The following is a 24,114-nucleotide window of genomic DNA, read 5'->3' as shown; positions in this document are numbered from 1 at the left end:
GGTTCAAAAACAATGAATACTGTTACGCTGAAAAGAAATAAAAAATTAAAAAAAAAATAGACCTCTCAGGATATGAGGAATATCTATACGAAAAAAAAAAATCTCTAAATGCTCCAGAGGGGTACAAAAGAACAGTGGAGTGAATGAAAAGACCCACCATGATCTTGAACAGGAAGCCTCAAAGCATAAATACAGGTTTTCTCTTTAACCCCAACGTTGAACATGGACTTAATAAAAACACGGACAGGATTTTGCGTTTGTTGTTCTAGGCTTAAATGTTAAACCAATTTTGAAGTTCCTGTGGGAAAAATAAGCAAGAACCATGAAAACTTTGGGAAAAGAGAGTAAAAACAGAACTAATCCTACCTACCAGATATAAAAGCAATAAACTATAATTATTTTAAAAAATAAACTATAACTATTAAATGGCATGTAAATAGGTAGATTGGTGGGAGAACAGAGAAAATCCAGAAATAAGTCTAAAAACATACAAAATTTAGGCAATGATCAAGTTGGTATCTCAAGTTCAAGGGGGAAAGGATGGATTATTCAAAAGATGGTGTTAGGCCAAGTAAGTGTCATCTAAAAAGAAAATTTGTGTTCATAGCTCTTATCTTTCATTGAAATAAATTTCAACTGGATCAAAGATTTATATGTGGGGGGAAAAAAGAACAAACCATAAAAGTACCATAAGAAACTGAGAATTTTTTTTTAAAGATTTGTCTATTTTTATTTTAGACAGAGAGAAAGCAAGTATGTGAGCAGGAAAAGGAGCAAGGGGAGACGGAGGAGAGAATCCTCAGGCAGACTCCCTGCTGAGTGTGGAGCCCAAGCAGGACTCCATCCCAGGACCCCGATCATGACCTGAGCCGAAATCAAAAGTTGCACACCCAACTGACAGAGCCAACCACGTGTCCTGAGAAACCATGTGAGAATTCTTATGTTACCTCAGAATAAGGAAGATCTAATTGTGACATAAAACTAAACTAAAATCATAAAAAAGATCATTAGGTTTGACAAATTAAAAGCATTTTCATGCCAGAACCATTAAAAGAAGTCAATTGGCAAAGAACACAATAGAAAAAAGATTTAAAACACCTATCACCAAAAAAAAGGTTAACTTCTCAAATATATAACGTATTCCTACAAATCAGTAAAAAGAACAAAGGTTACAGACAATTCAACAGAAAAAGAACTACAAATGACCATTAAAAAGATGCTCAACCCTATTCACAATAAGAGAAATGCAATTTTTCACCTACTGATTTGCAAAGATCAAAATCTTTGGTAACAGACTGCACTGGTGAGAGAGTTTAAGGAAACAACACTCTTTGCACATTAGCACAACCTATGAGGAGGGCAATTAGAAACCCCACTGGCAAATGCACTGACCTTTCATCTAGCAACGTCACTTTTAGGAATTTGCCCTTCGGACATATTCCATATTCACACATTTATGAAATAACTTATGTCAAAGGTTATTCATCTCAATACGGTTTGTAATAGCAGAAGACTGGAAACAACCCAAATGTCTAGCAATAGAACGCTGTCTAGATGGTCAGCTGAAGGAATTCCATGAGGCCTAAGAGAGAAATGATCCTTACATATTTTAATATGAACTCGTCTTCAGGATATACTGTTGTTATGTACAGAAACAACAAACTCATGCTGCTGGTTGTTTGCAGTGGAAGCAGCAGGGAGCTGAGAGAGGCAGGGAAAGAGACTTCATTGTTTACTCATCTGTATGTGGTCCAAATACTGAACCATGTGAATATACTTCCTATACAAAAATCTAGGGGGAAAGAAAAAGCCCTTGACAAGGGCGCCTGGGTGGCTCAGTGGGCGTTGGGTGGCTGCCTTCGGCTCAGGTCATGATCTCAGGGTCCTGGGATCGAGGCCCGCATCGGGCTCTCTGCTCAGCAGGGAGCCTGCTTCTCTCTCTCTCTCTCTCTCTGCCTGCCTCTCCGTCTACTTGTGATCTCTCTCTGTCAAATAAATAAATAAAATCTTTAAAAAAAAAAAAAAAAAGCCCTTGACAAATGTTTGATAAATCAGGTTATTCCTATCAATTAACTCTTGCCACACAGGCTCTAGCAAATTTGCCCTCATAAGACTTGACCAGCTTATCTTAATATCTGATTAAGAAAGCAGTCTTTCTTGAATAATGCAATTTTGTGTTTGAGCAGAAGAGTAACTTATATGTGAAATAAATGGGCCGGTTTAGCAGTATCAACTTCAGGGTCCCAAGCCCCAATCCGCACTCTCCTAAAGACCCTGAATCAGTAACGTGAAGGTAGAAACTGTGATCTTAGACAACATAATTCTTTCTCTTTTTTGTCATATATTTTATAATTATTCATTTTGTTAAACTGTTTTACCTCTGAATCTGAAGATGTCAACCACTCTTAACAGTGTTTGTTTGCCCTGAAGTACTGTTAAACAAGCTGATTATTCAGCCACACAAAGGAAAAATCTACCCTTATCATCTAATTTTAATACTTAGGTGTTTTTCCAAAAAGTTCTCTAACCCCAAATGTATTTCCAAATAGATTTGTTTTTTCCTAATGTACTACACATTACCTGGAAGCCAGAGTGGAAAAAAGATTTTTTTGTTTTACTCTGTAATCATCCTAATAACCAAAGGGAATGAAACACAATTTCTTTATGGCAAAGCTGGTTTATTGAACTTCATAAGGGAAATGTTACAATGACACTATTCCACAATGAAATTATTTAACTTTAGATTTCTTGAGGAAACATATTAGCAATATACTGTCAATAAAGCATCGTCATTAATAGCTAACTACATTAGATTCTGGATTAGCTCCCTTCAGTTGTTCTCAAATTAAGACTTTCCCAAAACATACCTGAAGTTTTCTGTTAAGGGTCATAATTAAAACAAATTCACACAGGAGTTACAAAATGTGTGACTTGTGCTTTAAAAATTTATAATTATTTGTTTGATAGCCACCATTCTGGAAGTGATTTCTCAACAATGAAGTGTTTTATAAATATTTTGGAAAATATCTAAAACCTTTATCCCCATTCAACTGATAAGTGTGCTCTTTAAAAAATAAAAACATGTAGAAAAAAATTAAAACAGCAAATCACTACAAATGAGATACAAATATTTTAAAATTAATAAATATTAAAGTGAAAAAATAAGTTCTTTCACAGAACTGTAAATGATACCTATATTACGTTCTTATAAAAAGAAAGTTATATATATTTTTTAATCATTATTAACAGCACTTAAAAACATAAATGTGCTTGGAAAGTTTGTAAACTTTCTTCCCACACTTGAAAATGTTTTAAAAGCAATAAACAGATTCCCTTCTTTAAAAAACTGTTACACCCACCACAATTAGCACAGTTGTCATTGTTTTACTACAAAAATAGTTACAAATCAACAATTTAAATTCAAACCATTTTTAATTCTAGCATGATAGGAAAAATGGATTAATCTCCCTAAACACAGACAAAGCCAACTTGTTTTTCCTTAAGCTCTAATATTTAAAACTGAATAATTATTTCCTATAATTATTTTTCAGTTCTTTTAATAGCATTATCTTGTTTTTATAATTAAATTCTCCAGTTAGGATCATCATGATGATTAAACAGAAATCCTAAACTAGATTAGATTACCTATCTGATTTCCCACATTCTGAAAATATTATAAGTATAATCATCTTTTGGCTTCATTACTTCCAAAATTATCAAGGGCATCAATCCATCAGAATTAGTGAATGTGCACACTTCAGTTAAAGTTCATGGCTTACATTCCATTCATGTAATAGCTTTGTATGAAAAGTTACTATTTTCTATGTGCAAAGTCTTAAGCTCAAAATAAACATATTTAGGGTAAGAAACTTCTTGAACTACTCTTTACACCACTGAGGGAGAGAGACAAGGTATTTCTCAATACCTACTTTATTTTTCATACTGAGGAGGAACAGCTCGTTGTGACCATAAAATTTAAAGATTTTAAAGACTGATACACTGCAACACAATATTATTACAGAACTATATGCAGGCTCCGAGGAATTAGAGGTATGCCTTCAGAGCCACAATTCCACATGGAAGTTGATTTGTTAATTCAACCTTTAGTCATTAAATTGACTGATGATGGGGGAGAGCAAGAGATACTATGCCAGATACACAGCTTGGAATTACTAAGAGCTAAGAACAGGTCTTAGTAGCCAGGAACCACATTTTACCTGTTTTCCCCCAAGTTATAACTCCTCCAATGCTTTCAATTGGTTTTTCACTAAATATACCAAAATAAATTATAAAGCACCTTATTATGTCACTTCATTGACATTAAAGTCAGACCTACATTTGCATATTTTAGTAGAATTTAGTAAGAAAACAATTCTATTTTCCTAAAAATAACAATGACTTCTGTAGATCTGCTTGATATACTGATTCGAAATCTCACACATCTGGAATCTCTGGAAGTCATTCTTTATGCACTGAGAACCAAAAAATATTCTATGCCTTCTCCCCACACTGGAATTAAATACAGTCTTGGTTCTCAAATGTACCAATAGTAATGCAATAAAATACATCAATAATACAAAGAAAGAACTCTAGGGAGAGGCAATACCAGTTTTGTCCTAATAAGAACACTTCCCATTCAAAGGACACACCTAGAAAGTATGTCTTAAACCCTTGATTTTTTTTTTCCAATCCCAGGAACACAGGATTGTATAGTCATCTACTCCTAAAATACCAACGTGCTCTGATTTGAAGCCTCCTTCACTGGGCTCTCAATGGGAAGATATTCTGATTCATCCTAACTTTACTTCATTTTCAACCTCACATGAAAACCAACTTTTGTCCTGTGTTGTCACAATGACAAATGTAATTAAGTAGATACAAAATACAAAAATTAGCATGACAATGATAAATAGTAAAATGTCAGGATGATCCATTATATTTGAGATTAAATCTTATGACTTATCACTGTCATACTTCAAAAGCATTTCTTTAGTCAAAATTAGATAGCAGAATAAAGACTGTTACTTAGCACCAGCATGTCATTGCAGGCTTTGGTTCAGGCTTCAGTATAATTCCGTTATCAGGGGGTTGACTAAGCATTAATGGTTTGTGGCTCTTAAGTTTATGAGCCAAGGTCATAAATATAGCTTCCACATGGTCATTATCATTGGGGTTTTTTGCAGAGGTTTCAAACAAAGGCATACTGTGTGTGTCAGCAAATTTTTGTGCCAAGTCTGTAGGTACTTGAATGGCACTTCTCAAGTCACATTTATTTCCAACAAGAATCCGTGGTATGTCACTGGCTAGCAAATGTTGTTTGCATTCTTCTATCCAAGATGGCAGACTATGAAAACTAGCCATGTTGGTCATATCATACACGAAGACAACAGCATGGACATTTCTATAATAGTGCTGTACCATGCTCTTCCTAAATCGTTCTTGTCCTGCTGTGTCCCATAACTGGATCTGAAAACGAAAAAAAGAAGAGAAAACTGAGAATTTCATTTCAATTATACATATTGAATATTTTAATCAATTCCACGTGGTCTTTAGTACTTCTTCACTTAAATTACTTTGTTCCCATCCATAATGCCTTTTCAGTGTAATTTATGGGATCCAGACGTCATGATCTTACAGTTACCTCATAATCAATACAAGTGTCGGAACAAATATTTCAATTCAGCACTTAAATTCAGTAAGTTAAATTTGTTTGGATGAAATTATACCTCAAAAACTGATTTTATTTTATTTTATTTTTTTATTTGACAGACAGAGATCACAAGTAGGCAGAGAGGCAGGCAGAGAGAGAGGAAGGGAAGCAGGCTCCCCAGTTGAGCAGAGAGCCCTATGCGGGGCTCGATCCCAGGACCCTGGGATCACGACCCGGGCAGAAGGCAGAGGCTTTAACCCACTGAGCCACCCAGGCACCCCTCAAAAACTGATTTTAAAATATTAAATTGGGGCATGTGGGTGGCTCAGTCAGTTAAGTGTCTGCCTTCAGCTTGGATCATGATCACAGGTTCCTGGGATGGAGCCTCACCTCCGGCTCCCTGCTCAGGTGGAAGCCTGCTTCTCCCTTTCCCTCTTCTCATGCTTTCTCTTTCTCTCAAATAAAAAGATAAAATCTCTACACAACAACAAAAAACTATTGAAATAAATAGTAAATAGAAATATATCAGGTTTTAACAAATATGTTAAGTGTCTTTTTCTTTTTTTTTCTTAAGATTTTATTTATTTATTTGACAGAGAGAAAGACAGAGACAGCGAGAGAGGGAACACAAGCAGGGGGAGAGGAAGAGGGAGAAGCAGGCTTCCTGCAGAGCAGGGAGCCTGATGAGGGGCTCTTTTCCCAGGACACTGAGAAACTGACCTGAGCCAAAGGCAGACACTTAAGGACTGAGCCACGCAGGCGCCCCATAATTTCTTTTTTTCTCTAAGATTTTATTTCTTTATTTGATAGAGAGAGAGAGAGAGAGAGAGAGAGCACAAGCAGGGTGAGGACAGGCAAAAGGAGGGGAAAAGCAGGTTCCCTACTGAGCAGGGAGCCCCATGCAGGGCTCGATCCCAGCACCCTGGAATCATGACCTGAGCATAAGGCAGACGCTTAACCAACTGACCCACCCAGGTGCCCCAATTAACTAATTCCTGTAAATCTGGTTACTGGTTACTATATGCCATTCTACCTTTCACCAGACTAACTTAGAAGAGTCCACTTAAGACAGATGCTAGGAGTCATTAGGTCTAGTCCCCAAACCTATATGTGTATATGTATATACACATATATACATACACATATATGTATATACATATACACATATAGAGAGAGAGACATTCTATGAAATCCCCCTTGAAAATCTTAAAAGGCTAGAAAATCACTTATTTAACCTAAAAATATCTAACAGACTATTCCAATATCCCAATATCTCCTAATTGAAATATGGGGGCTGGGGGGGAGTTGAGGAAAATAATTATCTACAGCTAAATATAAGTCATGTGTTATGATTCTCTTAAAACACTGAATCACCCTGCCTTTGTTTACTTCCTAAAAAAGTTAAGTGATGAGGGTAGAAAAGACTAGAGGTAGATTTGCTTAAGTATGGGGCGCCTGGGTGGCCCAGTCAGTTAAGCCACTGCCTTCGACTCAGGTCATGATCCCAGGGTCCTGGGATCAAGCCTCCCATCTGGCTCTCTGCTCAGCAGGAAGCCTGCTTCTCCCCCGACACCCCCCCACCTGCCTCTCTGCCTACTTGTGATCTCTGTCAAGTAAATAAATAAAATCTTAAAAAAAAAAAAAAAAAAAAAAAAAGATTTGCTTAGGTAAATTTTGACCAAAAGACTTGTACTACTTATATAAATTAAGAGAAGCCTAGACTGGTGATTCTTCACAGAGTGACAGAGAAGTAGAGGGAAATGAGGGGATTCTCTAGATGGCCCACAAAGAAGAATATAAGCTATAAAGTGCTCAGATTATGGCAGCACATGGTAAGTGCTCAATTAAGATTTAACAAATGAATAAATACATTTTAAAACATGTGATTAGAGATTAAAATATCACTAATCTCTTATATGGTACCTTAACTTAAAAATTTTTTTTAGTAATCTCTACACCCAGTGTGGGGCTTGCACTCACAACCCAAGATCAAGAGTTGCATGCTCTTCTGACTAAGCCCACCGGGCACCCCCAAGCTACCTTAAATTTTATCAGCTCTGATTTTCTTTTTTTTTTTTTGGTAGTTCTTTTTAAGACCAAATTTCTTCATTTTCTTAATATTCTCCCTTTCTTTCTAATTAACATAAACCAAATTTTGCTCTAGGCAGAAATATAAAATGCTATATAAACTTGATCTCTCAGGCTCTCCTAGAACTAAGGGAGGCCAAATGACATAGTACTCACCAATAATTTGTAGACAGTCTTTCAGTGGGGTTTTCCAGGAAAACTATGTATACGTGATTTTAAAAAGACAGAGCATTTGGCACGTGCCTTTTGCACCTCTCTCACCCTACCCTTTCTTCCCAGAATGGGATATAGTGACTGGGGTTCAGCAACCATCTTATGAGCATGAAGAAGACCACACACAGGAATGGCAGCAATCTACATAAACCTGGAATCCAGCTGACGAGGTACCATCACACAGACTGCTGCCTCCTTATAACATGAGACAAAGAAAACCTTACATGGTTAAATCATAGCTGAATTTCTCTTACATGTAGCTGAATGGTATCCTAAAATTACTTATCCCGCACACTGTTTAAAATCTTTATTTATCCCTTACACTCACATTTACCCACTAAATCACAGGTTTGGGCTCAATGCCTTCCCAAAAACCATGTCACAAAATAAATTACTATAAAATACCACTCTTGTGATGTAAGCAATATAAATGGTAAACAGGCCATAAAGACTCAATATCATATAAATCAGAGATAAAAGCAAATAAGTTGTCAGCAAGGTAAACTAAGAACTACTAACATTGAAGACTATTTAAATTAACAAATATTTATTATAGATATATAATATATTATATATAATACATAAATATAATAATATAATAATATATATAATATATAATTATATGTATATTATCATTAGCCATCAAGGAAATGCAAGTCAAAATAATATATATAATAATATAATAATAAAAATATATATTATATATTTATATATTATATTTAAATTAACAAATATTAATTCAATGCCTCCTATGTGCCATAGGTGACTGTTATACCTCTCGGCCTTAGCTTCTACACCAGCGAAAGTAAAATTTAGTTTCAGACCCTATAAAATAAGCACTCATAGATTAGTTACACTGACTATGCAAAGAGCTAATATTTTCTTTGAAAATACAACTTTCCTTTTTTTTTTTTAATATTTTATTTATTTGACAGAGATCACAAGTAGGCAGGGAGGTAGGCGGAGAGAGAGGAGGAAACAGGCTCCCTGCTGAGCAGAGAGCCCAATGCAGGGCTCGATCCCAGGACCCTGGGATCATGACCTGAGCCGAAGGCAGAGGCTTAATCCACTGAGCCACCCAGGCGCCCCACAACTTTCCTTTAAAAAAATAAAACTTTTGGGGCGCCGGGGTGGCTCAGTGGGTTGAGCCTCTGCCCTCAGCTTGGGTCATGATCTCGGGGTTCTGGGATTGAGCCCCACATCGGGCTCTCTGCTCGGCGGGGAGCCTGCTTCCCCCTCTCTCTCTCTGCCTGCCTCTCTGCCTACTTGTGCTCTCTCTCTCTGTCAAATAAATAAATAAAATCTTTTAAAAAATCTAAAAAAAAAAACAACAATTTTTTTATCCCTACTAACAGGTTTAGAATAAAAACACTCAACACACAATTAAAAATGCTTCTAAAGATATCAAAAGATATTACACAAAGCTACAATAATCAAGACTGTGCTACTGGAATAAGATTAAACATACAGATCAACAGAACAAAACTGAGGGTCCAGAAATAAATCCATATATCTGTGGTCAACTGCTTTTCAACAAGAGCGCTGAGACAATTCAATAGAGAAAGAATAGTTGTCTAAACAAATGGTTCTGGCACAACATACAAAACCCAAGGTTGGACCTCCTACCTCACACCGTACATAAAAACTTACCAAAAATGGTTAAAAAAAAAACCTAAATTTAAGGCTGAAACTATAAAATTCTTAGAAGAAAACCTAGGGATAAATATTTGTGACAAATGGGTTAGACAATGGCTTCTAAGATATGATATTTAAAGCACAAGCAATCAAAGAACAGATAAATTGGACTTCATCAAAATTAAAAATGTTTGTGTTTCAAAGAATATTATCAAGAAAGTGAAAGTCAACTTACAGAATGGGAGAAAAGAGCTGCAAATAATATCTGGGAGGGGTGTACCATCCAGAATATTTAAGACCTCTCATAACTCAATAATAAAAGGACAAATAAACCAATTTAAAAACTGGCAAAGAATTGGAATAGACATTTCTCCAAAGAAAATGTACAAATGGTCAATAAGCACATGACATCATTAGCCATCAAGGAAATGCAAATCAAAAAAAAAATGAGGGGCGCCTGGGTGGCTCAGTGGGTTAAGCCGCTGCCTTCGGCTCAGGTCATGATCTCAGGGTCCTGGGATCGAGCCCTGCATCGGGCTCTCTGCTCAGCAGGGAGCCTGCTTCCTCCTCTCTCTCTGCCTGCCTCTCTGCCTGCTTGTGATCTCTCTCTGTCAAATAAATAAATAAAATCTTAAAAAAAAAAAAATGAAATACACTTTACACTCACACCAGGATGGCCATTAAAAAAAACAAAAAAGATGGACAGTAACAAGGGTTGGTGGAGATATAGAAAAATTGGAAACTTTATACATTGCTGGTGCAGATGTATTTTAAAATAGTACAGCCACTTTAGAAAACAGTTTGGCAGTTCCTCAAAAAGTTAATCAGTCTATGATATAACCACAAAAAGGAACAAAGTACTGATACGTGCTATAACACAGATGAACCTCTAAAATACACTAAGTGAAAGAGGCCAGACATATATTCTATGGTTCCATTTACATAAAGTATCCAAAATAGAGAAATCATAGAGAAAGAACACAGATTGGGTGGTTGCCAGGGCTGGGGGATGGGGAGAAACTACTGACTGGGGGAGGGACTTTACTTTGTGGAGTGATGGAAATATTTTAAAACTGGACAGAGATGTGGTTATAAAACATTATCAATCTATTGAATGCTGCTGAATTGTTTACTTTAAAATAGTTCATCTTGGGGTGCATGGGTGGCTCAGTCGTTAAGCGTCTGCCTTCGGCTTAGGTCATGATCCCAGGGTCCTGGGATAGAGTCCCATATTGGGCTCCCTGCTCAGTGGGAAGCCTGCTTCTCCCTCTCCCACTCCTCCTGCTGTGTCTCTGTCAAATAAATAAATAAAATCTTTAAAAAATAAAATAATATAGTTAATCTTATATTATCTGAAATCCACTTCCATAAATTATTTAAAAGAAACAAACAGAGTTGCTATACAACCCAGTAATTCCACTCCCAGGTATGTACCTAAGAGAATCGAAAAGATATGTTCACACAAAAACTTGTATCCAAATGTTCATAGCAACAGTATTTGTAATAGCTAAAAGGTAAAAACAACCCAAATGTCCATCAACTAATAAAATGTATGTCCATATAGTGGAGTATTGTTCAGCCACAAAAGGAATGAAGTACTGACACATGCTACAACATGGATGAATCTAGAAAGTGAAGGAAGCCAGACACCACAGGCCACATACTGTAAGATTCTGTGTATATCAAAAGTCCAGGATAGGCAAATCTGAGACAGAAAGTAGACTGACTGGTGGCTGCCAGGGTTGAGAAAAGGGGAGGAACAGGGAGTGACTGTTAAAATGGGCCTGGGGTTTCTTTTTGGATTTCTGGAATCAGATAGTGAGGATAGTAAATAATACATTAAACCGTGTGATTATACTAAAAACCACTAAACTGTTTATTTTAAAAGGGTAAATCTTAAAAATAAATAAATAAATAAATAAATAAAAGGTAAATCTTATGACACGTGAATTATATGTTTTTTAGAGTGACCAAAAAACCCAAAACAAAACCCACTCCATGCTGTATTTTTAACATTTAGAAAGATATTTGGGGAATAATTTGGATGACATATAAAAGCTGTCCAAAGAAACTGAACCTGATCTTCTCTCTTTTAAAAAGATTTCCTGTAGCTCAGGTACTCAAAAACCATTTCATCAATGAAGAATGATTTTAAAGGGTTTAAGCAAAGAATCTTTGTAAGTTAAAAATAAATAAATGAAAAGCACACCAGGAAATAATACCAAATAACCATGCTGTCTTTAAAGCAATTTCTCCCTTTATTTCTACTTTTGTTTTCCATAACAACCAACCACTTTTTTTTTTTTTTTTAAGATTTTATTTATTTGACAGAGAGAGATCACAAGTAGGCAGAGAGGCAGGCAGAGACAGAGAGAGGGGGAAGCAGGCTCCCTCCTGAGCAGAGAGCCCGATGTGGGGCTCGATCCCAGGACACTGGGATCATGACCTGAGCCAAAGGCAGAGGCCTTAATCCACTGAGCCACCCAGGTGCCCCACCAACCACTTTTTCTATAAAAACAAACTAAACTTTAAAACAAATAATAATTACCCAGAATTTAGACCTGCCTCAAAGAACTGTGAAAGTCCTCAATAAAAGTGGTGATGATGAGGCTGTTTATCCCTAAGAAAACCGCTTGTTTGTTTTAGGATGGGACAGACTCAACAATACTTGGATTTCCACCAATCCTGTTCAGAATAATGCATTCTACCCTATGAAGACTTTCAGGAAACAAGAGGTTTGAAATAGTAACTCTCACACTTTACCGGAAGGCCATAAAAGTAATTACTAAGTTAAAGAGGCATTTACACAGGAGTGTTTATTTATTTATTTAAAGATTTTATTTATTTGTCAGGGGGTGGGGGGGCGGGGTAGAGCACAAGCAGGCAAAGAGAGAAGCAGGCTCCCCACTGAGCAAGGAGCCTGATGGAGACTGGATCCCAGGGATCATGACCTGAGGTGAAGGCTGACGCTTAATGGACTGAGCCACCTAGGCATCCCCCAAAGGAGTACTTTAAAAGAACCTTCAAAATTTCACTGACAGAATTGTTCAAACAGTGAAGGCTCAGGCAAAGGCACACCACCTTGCTGTCTGGAACCTTCAGGCCTGCATGGGAAACTGAGGCGAGGGCAAGGAGACTGGGATGAGCAAAGAGAGACTCTGCAAAGAAAGGATAGAACAAATGATAAACACTGTCAGCCATAAAAGGCAAGAGACCTTTGACCAAAAGAGAGACAAACATAGGGAGATACTCAGTGGAGAACCCCATGACAGTTTAGAAAAGTCTTGAGGTTTAGCTATGAGTAGAGTGATACACAGTGCTTTGAAAATGAGAATAACACTTTGGAACCTAAGGAAGTGACATGCATTTGTTTGGTTAAGTTAGGAAATATTTTCAGAGCAATTTTCCCAATTTAATAATGTTTTACGAAAAATGGCTAATGCATGCTCCCGCAGATATTACTCCCACTTTACACATTATAAGGACAATGTAAAATATACTTTAATATTTCACAAATCTCTATTCTAAATTCTAGGACAAAGTTCAAACAAAAATGGCAACCTAGCTCTTTGCTCAATCCCAACAGTAGAGTCTTACTGTTGATGAAATTTCTTTTAGTAGTTTTATGACCAAAATGAGAAATGATCTGGCTAAAATGACTTAATACTGTTTTTGCTTGACTGAAAATGATAAAGGTATTAACCCAAATGATCTTCCTTCTTTGATCAGCTATCAAACTTCCATTAGTTTCCATTATCACCTCAATTCTGGATTTTACCAGAGTAGCCTACTAACTGATGTCCTTGTTTTCCACACATTCAATGTGTATCCCCTGAGTACTACCTAGTTTAGAAACCTAAACTAGAAACTAAAGCTAGATACTCAGTGAAGTCTACGGCATTACTAGACATGGATCCTGCTCTGAGTAAGACCGAAGAAGACTTAATAAAAGAGACAGAGACATCTAAATAGTACAGTGAGTTAAGAGATCATTTAAAGGCTCAGGTAGGTGCTGAAGGGAGTTCACAGAAAGAAGAAATAGAATGGAGAAGGAGGGATGGGATGTTTTTGATAGACACACTGAGTTTAATAGGGAAGAATTACATGTGCTGAAATATGAGCAGAGGAAATATTCCAGGCAGAGCGGGGCATGCAAGGGGAAACACAGGGATCGGTAAATAAGCAGCTAGACTATAGGGTACCTGAAGGAAAGTAATGGGGGAAAAAAGTCTGAAAAGCAGTCTGGAGCAAGATAAAGGAAGTCCTACATTAATTTTTTAAAACTGGAATTTTATAATGGAGAACTATCCAGGACATCTGAGGCAGGAGACATTAATCTCCCTTAAATGCAACACTAATCTGGCATTTTGGCAACAATGTACAAAACAGGCTCATTGAGAACTAGGGATGAGAGATGAGTTGAGTTGCTGCAACAGTTCACAGGGAGGTAAGAAAGACCTGACCCTAGGATTTTGAACAAAGGGTGGATGAGAGAATCATGCATGTAGAGAACCGGCTGGAGTTAGGTACAAAAGAGAGGAGTGAGACCTTGAGGAAAAGGATGCCATCATGACAACCTAGGTGATGTGGGGAGAAAGAGGAACAGCAGATTTGCCACGAAGATGAACTCACTTCAGACATTCAAGGCAAAGGAGGGATTATCCAAATAGCCATGTCTAGACGACAGTAGGAAATGCAGAGTGAGATGAGGAGAGAGGCAGGCTAAACAAAGATTTAAAAGTTATCTTCATGGATTGACAGCTGACAACAGTCAAGTGACTACCAAAGGAGAGAATGTAGATAGAAAACCAGGTCAAGGGGTAGACTGAGTCTCACTCTAGATCCTTCCTCTATTGCTGCCACATTTATCTTCCGAAAACACTCGGGACTTTTCACCATGCATACAAAATGAAGCCTAGACTCTTTAGCTTTGTGTTTTAGACTTCTCACAAATGTTGCTACCAACACCTTCACATTCTTCCCACTTGCCACCTTTCTATAGACCCTCTGATCCTGATGGAGCTTCCTGCTGCTAGTCCTCTTCAGAAAAGCCCCCTCAGCTCTGCCCTCCCTCTGTGAAACCTCATCCAGCATTCCAAACACAAATGATTCCTCTACCCACATCCAAACAATAACGTGGCACTCATTCATCGCCTGGTTTTGCTGGTCATCTTTTTAGGTACATACCTGTTCTCCCAATCTGGGAGAAGATCTATGCACTATATCAGGGTCAAATCTATGCACTATATCTATGCACAAAATCTATACACTATATCAGGGTCAGCAAACTTTTTCTGTAAAGAGTGAGTATCTTGGGCTCTGTGGGCCTAACAGTGTCACAACTACTCAGCTCTTGCCACTGTAGTGCAAAAGCAAACACGATATGTGAATACAGGAACACAGCTGTGTTTCAATACTTCATTTATAAACACTCAAATGTGAATTTCACATAACTTTCACCTGTCATTAAATCATACTCTTACAATGTTCCCCCCAACCATTTAAAAAAGTAAAAATCACTTTTAGCTTGCTGGCCACACAAAAACAGGCAGCAGGCCATATTCGGCCCTCAAGCATGGTTTGCCAACCCCTATGATATATCATAATTTTTTGTGACTAAAAAAAGTTATCTTTCTTGCAATTACTCATTAAATATTTGTTTTAACAACAGGGGAAGAGGTGTCCTGATTGTGTTCCTTTAGTTAATATTAACATCTTGTATTTAACATGGCAAAACGTCATACCTCTATAATTGATAACTAAGCCATCCCAATGTTCAAATAGAAACTGCTGACCTCTAATGAGAAGATAGATTAAATGCAACATGAGGCTCTAATTATTCTGTTGGTGTCTGCCATTGTAAAATGCTTGTATGAGCTAGTTATGATGGGGATACACATACAAGGAAGGAGCATAAGGATTAGGGTTGAGAGTCTTAATTTAAAAATCAAATGTGTTTTTATTTAAAGAATTCATTTTATAATTTTATTCAACTTCCAAAATTCTGCAAACAAGATTTTCCTTTTTCAACCATACATATATAGTACTTAGGAAAAAGCGAACAAATATAGACTTTGCTACATTTCATAAAACATTTTAACTGATTCTGAAAGGGCACTGCCCTAAGGCACGCTTTTTAAAAAACCTCCAGTCCACAATTAAAAAAATTTAACACAGGGCACCAGTTAAGTGTCTGACTCTTGATTTTGGCTCAGGTCATGATCTTGGGGTGGTGGGACAGAGCCCCAGTCAGGGTCCCTGCTGAGTGGGGAGTCTGCTTGAGAGTCTCTCCCTCTGCCCCTCCCCCTCACTCACGTGTGTGTGCACACACGTACACTCTCTCTCTCTCAAATAAATAAATCTTTAAAAAAATATATTTAACACATCTCACTTTTACCAAACAAATAAAAATGTCTAGAATGTCATGTTATTAGTAAAGTAACATAATGTTTTCCAGCTTTCACTTTAAGATGAAAGATGAAAAGACATGTCATTTCAGATTAGGCTAAAAATTTTCCAAAGAAAAAATATGTATGACCGTTTGAGCAGCACTTAAGATGTATTACAGGTTAACAACAAAAAAGCAGAATCAGGACATGGAATAAAGCTCTTCTATATTCACTTCAATTTTTTTTAAGACACTAAAAAAGTTTTTTTTTTTAAGATTTCACTTGTTTATTAGAGAGAGAGGAAGCAAGCATGCATACTCAGGAGAAGGGGCAGAGGAAGAAGCAGCAGCAAACTCCCTGCTGAGCAGGGAGCCTGACTGGGGTGGGGGTGGAGCTTGATCCCAGGACCCTGAGATCATGACCTGAGCCAAAGGCAGAGACTTAACCAACTGAGCCACTCAGGTGCCCCTAAAAATAGTTAAAAAAAAAAAAAAAAAAAAAAAGGTTCTGGGGCGCCTGGGTGGCTCAGTCAGTTAAGCATCCCACTCTTGATTTCTGCTCAGGTCATGATCTCAGGGTCCTAAGACCAAGCCCCATGAGGGCTCCTTGCTCAGTGAGGAGTCTACTTGAAATTCTCTCCCTCCCCTTCTGCCCCTCTTTCTACTCACTCTCAAATAAATAAACCTTTTTTTTTTTTAAGTCCAATGTATAATGTATGGGGATACACATATTTTGAAATGTCTTTTGTTTCTTAAAACTTTGTGAAAGCAAATGTCCAAAATAGTCATATCTTTTTCTACTACAGAAATCTCAGAATATTTCTGTTAGAGTCTTTTAAACCATAACAAAAATCTTTCAAGTCTTAAAAGTTGGAGGTACAAGTCAATGGCTAAGGCCTTCAAAGGAAAAGAAACTCAGTATCCAGGTCTCTACCAACCAAATAGGTTAGGCTAAAGCTCAAGAGGAATAATCCCCCCCAAAAATGTTTTCTCCTTACTGCTTTCAATCAGAAGAATGAGCTCTGTGCTCCCAGATTCATCACATTTATGGCTTTTGGTTTACTTATCACTGCCAGCACTTAAGTAGTTAAGTATTCAGCTTAGATAATGGACACGTTTTATATTTTTTAAGTGTCTCTTAAATTTGCAACTGATTCATCTGAGATGTTCAAGTACAAATGGCAAGCCATAAGTAGGTAAAGGAGGAAAATCCTAACTCCTCCCTTGCCTCTATTCCCTCTACTTATTTCTTTAAAATCACGCTTTTGGGAGTAAATTCTCTCACCTTCACCGGTCTGCTTATGCCCTACTTTATCTCTGCTTCATGCTTTAAGTGCACAGCCACAGAAGTGATGCTGTCAAAGAGGAGTAATGATGTTAAGCTACTAAGGAAGAAGAATCTTCTTAAGATTACCAATTATGAACCAGTTGCTACACATATGTTCTCATATAATCCGCTCACCTAATCTCATATGGTATTATCATCCCAATTATCATCCCAATTGAATCCCAATATGAATCCCAATTCATTACTATCTGAAAATACGGTATTTTCAGAAAAGAAAATGGTCCCTGAAAGATTAAAGAACCTGTCTTAGGACTAGAGTAACTGACTACCCCAGTTTGCCTGAGATTGAGGGGGTTCCTGGGATACGGGACTTCCAGTTTTAAAACTGGGCAAGTCTTGAGGTGCCAGGGTGGCTCAGTCAGTTAAGTGTCTGCATTTGGATCCCGTCAGGACCCCAAAGTCCTGGGATCATGCCCCACATCTGGCTCCCTGCTCCTTTTCCGTCTCCCTCTGCCTGGCACTCCCCCTGCTTGTATTCCCTCTCTCTCTGTCAAGTAAATAAATAAAATCTTTTTAAAAAAATAAAATAAAACTGGGAAAGTTTTGGGCAAAATTGGTCACCCATCTAAGTACACATAGTCCATCCTTACCCTTTCATAGGTTCAAATTTGGGCCAAGTCAGTTGGGCTCCAAAGCCCATGCACGCTCTCCCAGGACTCCTGCTTTTCCCAAACTAACCTCCTCCTGAAACCTCAGAAGCCCCATTATTTTCCTCACCCTCAGGATTCTGCGCCTAACCTAATTCTGATGAAAAAGATTTAGTCTTTTCTTATTCTGTCTTTTCCTCTGTAGTATATATAGATCTTTCTTAACTCCCTAATAAAGAGTACCCAAAAGACCACCACAGGCAGCTTGAATGGAATGATAAAAGATTAAAATAAAAACTAAAAGGCAAAAGGGCCTATAGACGGCTGATTTGTTTTCAACCCTATTTTTCCTTTACATCATTAGCATTTAAGCCCCTCTGGGGAGGTGGGTGGTGGTGAAGGGCAGCGGTTGGAGAACTAAAAAATAAATTGTTCTTGCCTCAAGGATGTGAAAGAGGAATGAAAAGATGAGTCTGCTTCCCCCACCCCACACGGGACTGAGGTAAAGATGTACATACTAATTTAAGCAAAAAAGTAAATAGTATAAGGAAGGCACAGCTTTTTCCTGGGGTCTGCATGTTTTAAAGGGTGGTATTAGCCAGTGGCTGCAGACTTAGTGGTGGTCTGGAATGAAGAAGCATATACCAGCAGAAGGTCTCAGCCCTGTCACTGATCCTCATTTTCCAATCTAACCATTCCAATCCCTCAGAACCCTAATCTTGGCCTTGGGCCTACTCCCTTCTCCACTATAACTGCCTCCCTAATCTCCAGAGCCACCAATAAGAATTAAGAATTGAGAGAGGGTGGTACTAAGAATGTGTTTTCCGGCAAACCAAGTAGGAACTATTGTGTATAGAATGGTTCTGCAGGAAAATAGACTTTTCTCAACAACTCAATATCAGATTGAAACTTCTGAAGCACACTGCACACAAGAGAACACCTAATTACTTCCTCAAAGGCAATAAGGCTTTACTTCCACCATATCTGAGACAGTGCTCAGACAACTGTTTAATATACAATATTTATTAAATATTTTCCATGCCTGAGAAATTTCACTGTTTTTCCTTCAGCCTTACTTCCCTGACTCCCAACACATGAGACCCTGCCAACGAGTCAACGGATACCTTCTACACTCTTTGCTACTCAAAGTGTGATTCACGGACTAGTTGCATCTGCATCACTGGCGGCTTTACAAATCAGAATCTGCATTAAAAAAAAAAAAAAAAAAAAAAACAAGTTGGCCGGGTAAATCGCGGGACATTAAAGTTTGTGGAGCACTGCCTTCTAAGTTTTATATATATAAATCCTTCCGAGCCCCAGCTCCAATCTCTACATCAGCTTGAGAAAAGACGGAATGCACACGTTGCACAGGGCCAGCGATCAACCCACGGTGGGGTCGGGACCTGTCACCCCAAGGCATCCTTCCTCCCTGACACTGCCCCCTCCGCTCACCTTGATGCGCTCCCCATCTATCTCCACCGCACGTTCTCGGAAATCCACCCCGATGGTAGCCTCGGTGCGGTCGGGGAAACGGCCGGCGCAGAAGCGGTAGGTCAGGCACGTCTTGCCCACATTGGAGTCACCGATCACGATTATCTTGAAGATACGGGAGCGAGCCGGAGGCAGGAACACTGAACCCCCTGACACTGCACCGCTGGACGAGAAGCTCGCCTCCAGAGACGACTCCATCTCCGAAGCCATTCTCCGGACCCGCCCCAAACTGAGGCGGAGGAAAGGAGACGCAGAAAGAAAGAATACGCCACCTCTAGCGAGGGCGCCCAGTGTCCGGGCTCGAAGCGTAACGTCGCAGGAGCCACCGCCCTCCGGCCCCGCAGCGCGCGTGCGCACCTTTCCGCCCCCACGTCGCGCAGGTGTGGCGTCCAGCGGCCCCGTCTCGCTGCTCCTCCCACCTAGCCCGCGGCTCCGCCCCGCCGTCTCTCCCCTCGGCCCGGTCTACCCGGAAAGGCTTGACGGCCGGGGGCCCTGCCCGGGGGCTTGACGGCGGGTGCGGAGAGCCGACCTGAAGACGGCTCGGCAGAGCGCCCTAGGCCCGGCACCCAGACTGGACCGGCCTCGCCTCGTCCAAGACTCACGCCCTCCGGAGGAAGCCGCGCAATCACTCTGGGGGCGGGGAGAGAAAGACAGCTGAAAGGAAGGAGGTACCACCAGGCCTCTCTCGCGAGAGAGCCGAAGAGCCGCCTTAAACGGGGGCGTGTGCCTGGTGAGGAGTCGAAAGGTCTTCGGAAGGCTGGGATGTGGGGTTCCGCGCTGTTGTTGACGTTGTTGGGGGTTCCTCGGACTTGCAGGTGGAAGCGGGTTCTCTCGGCTTGCAGCGGGGGAGGGGGCGCGGAATCGGCTGTGCCGCCTGCCCCCTCGGGGTTCCCTGGACCCCAGGACTTGGGACCGTAGCAACGAGGACTGTAGGGGGTGGGGCGTGAGGTGCCGCCGGAAGGCCCGGGACGCGGGTGGAGGCGAGCGCCCGGCCTAGCGGAATTGTCAGTGAGGCCGTGGGGAGATCGAGGCCGCCGCCGCCGTGGCACGGAGATTTCCTCGCCCCCTAGGCCATGTGAGGGTATCCGCTGGACTCTGGTGCCCAGGGCTCGTTTTGCGGATGCCCCAGGCCCAAGAAGTAGAGCAGATCACTGGTGGGACACTTAGGGGCATTGAACCGGGAGTTGTTTCCAGACGGACTCTCTATGAGAATAAAACCCATTATGCCCTAGTTATGTCTTAATGCCTGGGTGATGATGATGTGGCCGCTCAGTATTCCTGAGCGCACGCAGTTGTTGTCTTGGCCCACTAAGAAAAACATTAACAGACGAGACCACCCAACCGGAAAGAATCTTCTCTGGAATTCGTCAGATGAAACCTCCCGCACAGTAACTCAAAAGGTCCAAAATGTGCGAACTTTGTTTTTTTGTGAAAAGTTGTTTTGTTTTGCAGTGACAAGACTCCCCCCCCCCCCGCCCCCCTTGAGCAAATGCTTATGCCGCTTGTAAAGTCAAGGCCTATGGAGAGGAGGACATGGTAGGCTTTAGAGTAAAGGGAACAGTACAGCACTAAAAGTTCTAGGAAAGGAGATAAATTGCTTATTCCATTAGGTAAAATGAAAATGTAGTCATTGGAAATTAGTGGAAGAACCCGAGGCTATCCAGAATTACTAGGAATTTGCGATAGCCCTAATATATAGTAACTTCTTTTGCTGTAGAAAAACTATACAGTCACTAATAGAGCAAGTTATGTTAGCCAGGAAAAAAAAGTTTACTCACCTGGTTGAATGTGTATGCCAATTACATTTATTCAGTATCCTGTTAGAGAAACTAAAACACGGGCTGGAAAATTCTAATTGTTTATCTGTGAGGTTATTTCTGTGAGGATTGATCATCCCAGACACTATTAAAAGGCCTTGAAATATATTCCTCTAATTTACTCTACCTGTAAAGTACCCATTCAAAGAAGCTGAAGATTTAGGACAAAAACCAGTTGAAGAATTCAGAGCTCTGGATAATTAGATAATTGCAAAGGATGAGTTAAAAAAAAGCATTAGCATCCTTGCATCCTAAGACCCTTTTTCTTTTGTATTGTTAGCTTTTTCAGATTAGCTCTTACTAAACGTGTTAGAAATTTTTTTTGTCTGTTTATCCAAATCCTATTCTTACTTCAAAAGTTTCACCTCTGTGAAGCTTTTCCTGATGACTTCAGTTCAGAATGTTCTTTGTTTTTTGGGGTATTGCTTATTTGGTCTTTGAATACTGTCTTCACTGTTTAAGTTTCATAATTATATGTTGTGTCTTACCAGCCAGATTGTCAGCTCTTGAGTACTGACGGAAAGCTCATTGCTTTTCAGCAAGTGATGAATAAATTAATCAAGTGAGAAAATTTTTTGCATAAAGTTTGTCAGTTTGAACCCTTTACTAATTATACACATTTCAGCACTACTTAAAGAGAAGAAATACTATAAACACTTGACACCGTTATGAAGCATTTTATATTTTCAGCTTGAAGTTTGAGAGACTCTGTGTGACTGAAGTATGTCACTCTTCTTAACTGAATAATCCCAGAACCTCCAGGTTGATACTTGGAGATTCTGCTATTTGAAGAGTGGATGGATTATGAAGCCTTGTTTTCTGAAAATTCATTTTGTCCTTGGAATTCTTCTCTATTTGCTGGCACTACCACTTGACCTCAAAGTATCATCAGCATGTAACTTTTTCTTAACACTTTGCAATATAGCTGAGAAGAGACTAAATTTGAACTTATAGCAATACAACTTAAAACTGGAACATTATAGGGGCACCTGGGTGGCTCAGTGGGCTAAGCCTCTGCCTTTGGTTCAGGTCATGATCTCAGGGTCCTGGGATAGAGCTCTGCATCAGGTTCTCTGCTCAGCGGGGAGCCTACTCCCCACCCCACCCCACCCCGCCTCTCTGCCTACTTGTGATCTCTGTCAAATAAATAAATGAAATCTTTAAAAAAACTAACATTATAAACGGTTTAGGGTACTTATTTAGGTTTATAAATTTATAATTTAGGGTACTCATTTAGATGTATGTTTAAAAATACTTTTCGGGACGCCTGGGTGGCTCAGTGGGTTAAAGCCTCTGCCTTCGGCTCAGGTCATGATCCCAGGGTTCTGGGATGGATTCCTGAGTTGGCCTCTCTGCTCAGCAGGGAGCCTGCTTCCTCATCCCTCTCTTTCGGCCTCTGCCTACTTGTGATCTCTGTCAAATAAATAAATAATCTTTTTAAAAAATAAATAAAAATACTTTTCTAATGGAAAAAAGTGAATGAATATTAGAACCACAAAATAAGGGTAATCTTATGTACAAAGTATAATTATTTTCAGCTTTTTCTGCAGAGATGCTGCTTCCCCGTGGCAGAGGCCATTTTTAAACTGATCTTACCATGGAATAGCTCCTAGGCAATTTCACTCTTATGTTCAGGACTGAGCACCGAGGATAAAGGAGAGTTCTCTTGCTTGCCCAGGTAACGGTTTCTCAGTTTCTGCCCTGAGGACATTTTGAGCCAGTAATTCTGTGTTGTGGGAAGCTGATCTGAGTATTGTAGGATGTTCAGCAGCATTGCTGGCTACCACCAAATATATGCCAGTACTATTCCACTCCTAGTTGTAATAACCTAAACCCTCTGTAGACATTACCAAATGCCCCTGAGGGGCAAATCTGTGGCCCCTCCCTGCTGTCACTGAAAACCACCTGCCTATGGTGGGACTCTTCTCACAATTCTGGTTAGCTGTCCATCCCAGCTGATAGTAGGAGTCACTAAGAGAGAACTCAATTCCCCAGAGAAGTATAGAATTGGTCTTATGGGTCTCCACAAGATTAACATACCACTGTGTTTAATAGTAACCCCAAATATAAAATAGATACTGCAGGGGCGCCTGGGTGGCTCAGTGGGTTAAGCATCTGCCTTTGGCTCAGGTCATCATCTTGGGGTCCTGGATCAAGCCCGGCATTTGGTGCTCTACTCGGCGGGAAGCCTGCTTCCCCCACCTTCTGCCTGCCTCTCTGCCTACTTATGAACTCTCTCTGTCAAATAAATAAAATCCTTAAAAAAAAAAAAAAGATACTACAGTATAAATAGCAGAGTTTCATTTTAGTACCTAAACAGTAAATTACTACTACCATTTTATAGGTTGGTTAGCTTACTGAGTTTTAGAATTAAATCCAGAAAAATAAAACAGGTCAAAAGGGAAAGAGCTGGTTCTTTGAAATGATCAATAAAATATGGCAAAACAAAAATGGCAAAGATTTTTAAATCAGAAGATGTGAAGAATGAAAAAGGAGTTAGATTCAGAGGGTTTTTTTTTTTTTTTTTTTAAATAAGCTCTACACCCAGTGTGGGGCTTGAACTCAAAACTGACAAATCAAGAGTCACATGCTCTACTGACTGAGCCAGCCAGACACCCCTAAAGGGAATTTTATTTTTACTTTTTTTAAAGATTTATTTATTAGAGCACATGCACGAGCACAAGCAAGGGGAGGTGGAGGGACAGAGGGAGAAGCAGACTCCCAGCTGAGCAGGGAGCTCAACATAATCCCAAGACCCTGGGGACAATGTCCGGAGCTGAGGGCAGATGCTTAACTACCTAAGCTACCCAGACACCCCAGGAATTTTAAATATAAGAGAATACTATGTATAACTCCGTATTCATAAAAATATTTTATTGAGCACCTACCACATAAAA

The 24,114-nt window shown here is 39.5% G+C and overlaps 1 protein-coding gene across 1 annotated transcript; it reads right to left on the bottom strand.

The window, feature by feature from the left end:
• Nucleotides 1-2,661: 2,661 nt before the first annotated feature.
• Nucleotides 2,662-20,000, bottom strand: RAB33B (RAB33B, member RAS oncogene family). Its single transcript, XM_047718475.1, has 3 exons — nt 19,867-20,000; nt 19,362-19,629; nt 2,662-5,466 (listed from the first exon to the last, which is right to left on the bottom strand). The coding sequence occupies exons 2-3, from the start codon at nt 19,608-19,610 to the stop codon at nt 5,026-5,028; spliced, it is 690 nt and encodes a 229-aa protein (XP_047574431.1). The 5' UTR covers nt 19,611-19,629; nt 19,867-20,000; the 3' UTR covers nt 2,662-5,025.
• Nucleotides 20,001-24,114: the final 4,114 nt, after the last annotated feature.

The sequence above is a fragment of the Lutra lutra genome, chromosome 2, assembly GCF_902655055.1.
Source record: "Lutra lutra chromosome 2, mLutLut1.2, whole genome shotgun sequence".
In the NCBI taxonomy this organism is placed as follows: domain Eukaryota; kingdom Metazoa; phylum Chordata; class Mammalia; order Carnivora; family Mustelidae; genus Lutra; species Lutra lutra.
Note: the sequence above shows the minus strand (reverse complement) of the source record. Positions and strands in the feature narration are given on the sequence as shown.

Excerpts from the sequence above, each read along its gene's own strand:
- RAB33B (XM_047718475.1), bottom strand. The coding sequence starts at position 19,610 with ATGGCTTCGGAGATGGAGTCGTCTCTGGAGGCGAGCTTCTCGTCCAGC. Across the intron at positions 5,467-19,361 it reads TAGATGGGGAGCGCATCAAG|ATCCAGTTATGGGACACAGC; the intron begins GTGAGCGGAGGG and ends TTTCGTTTTCAG.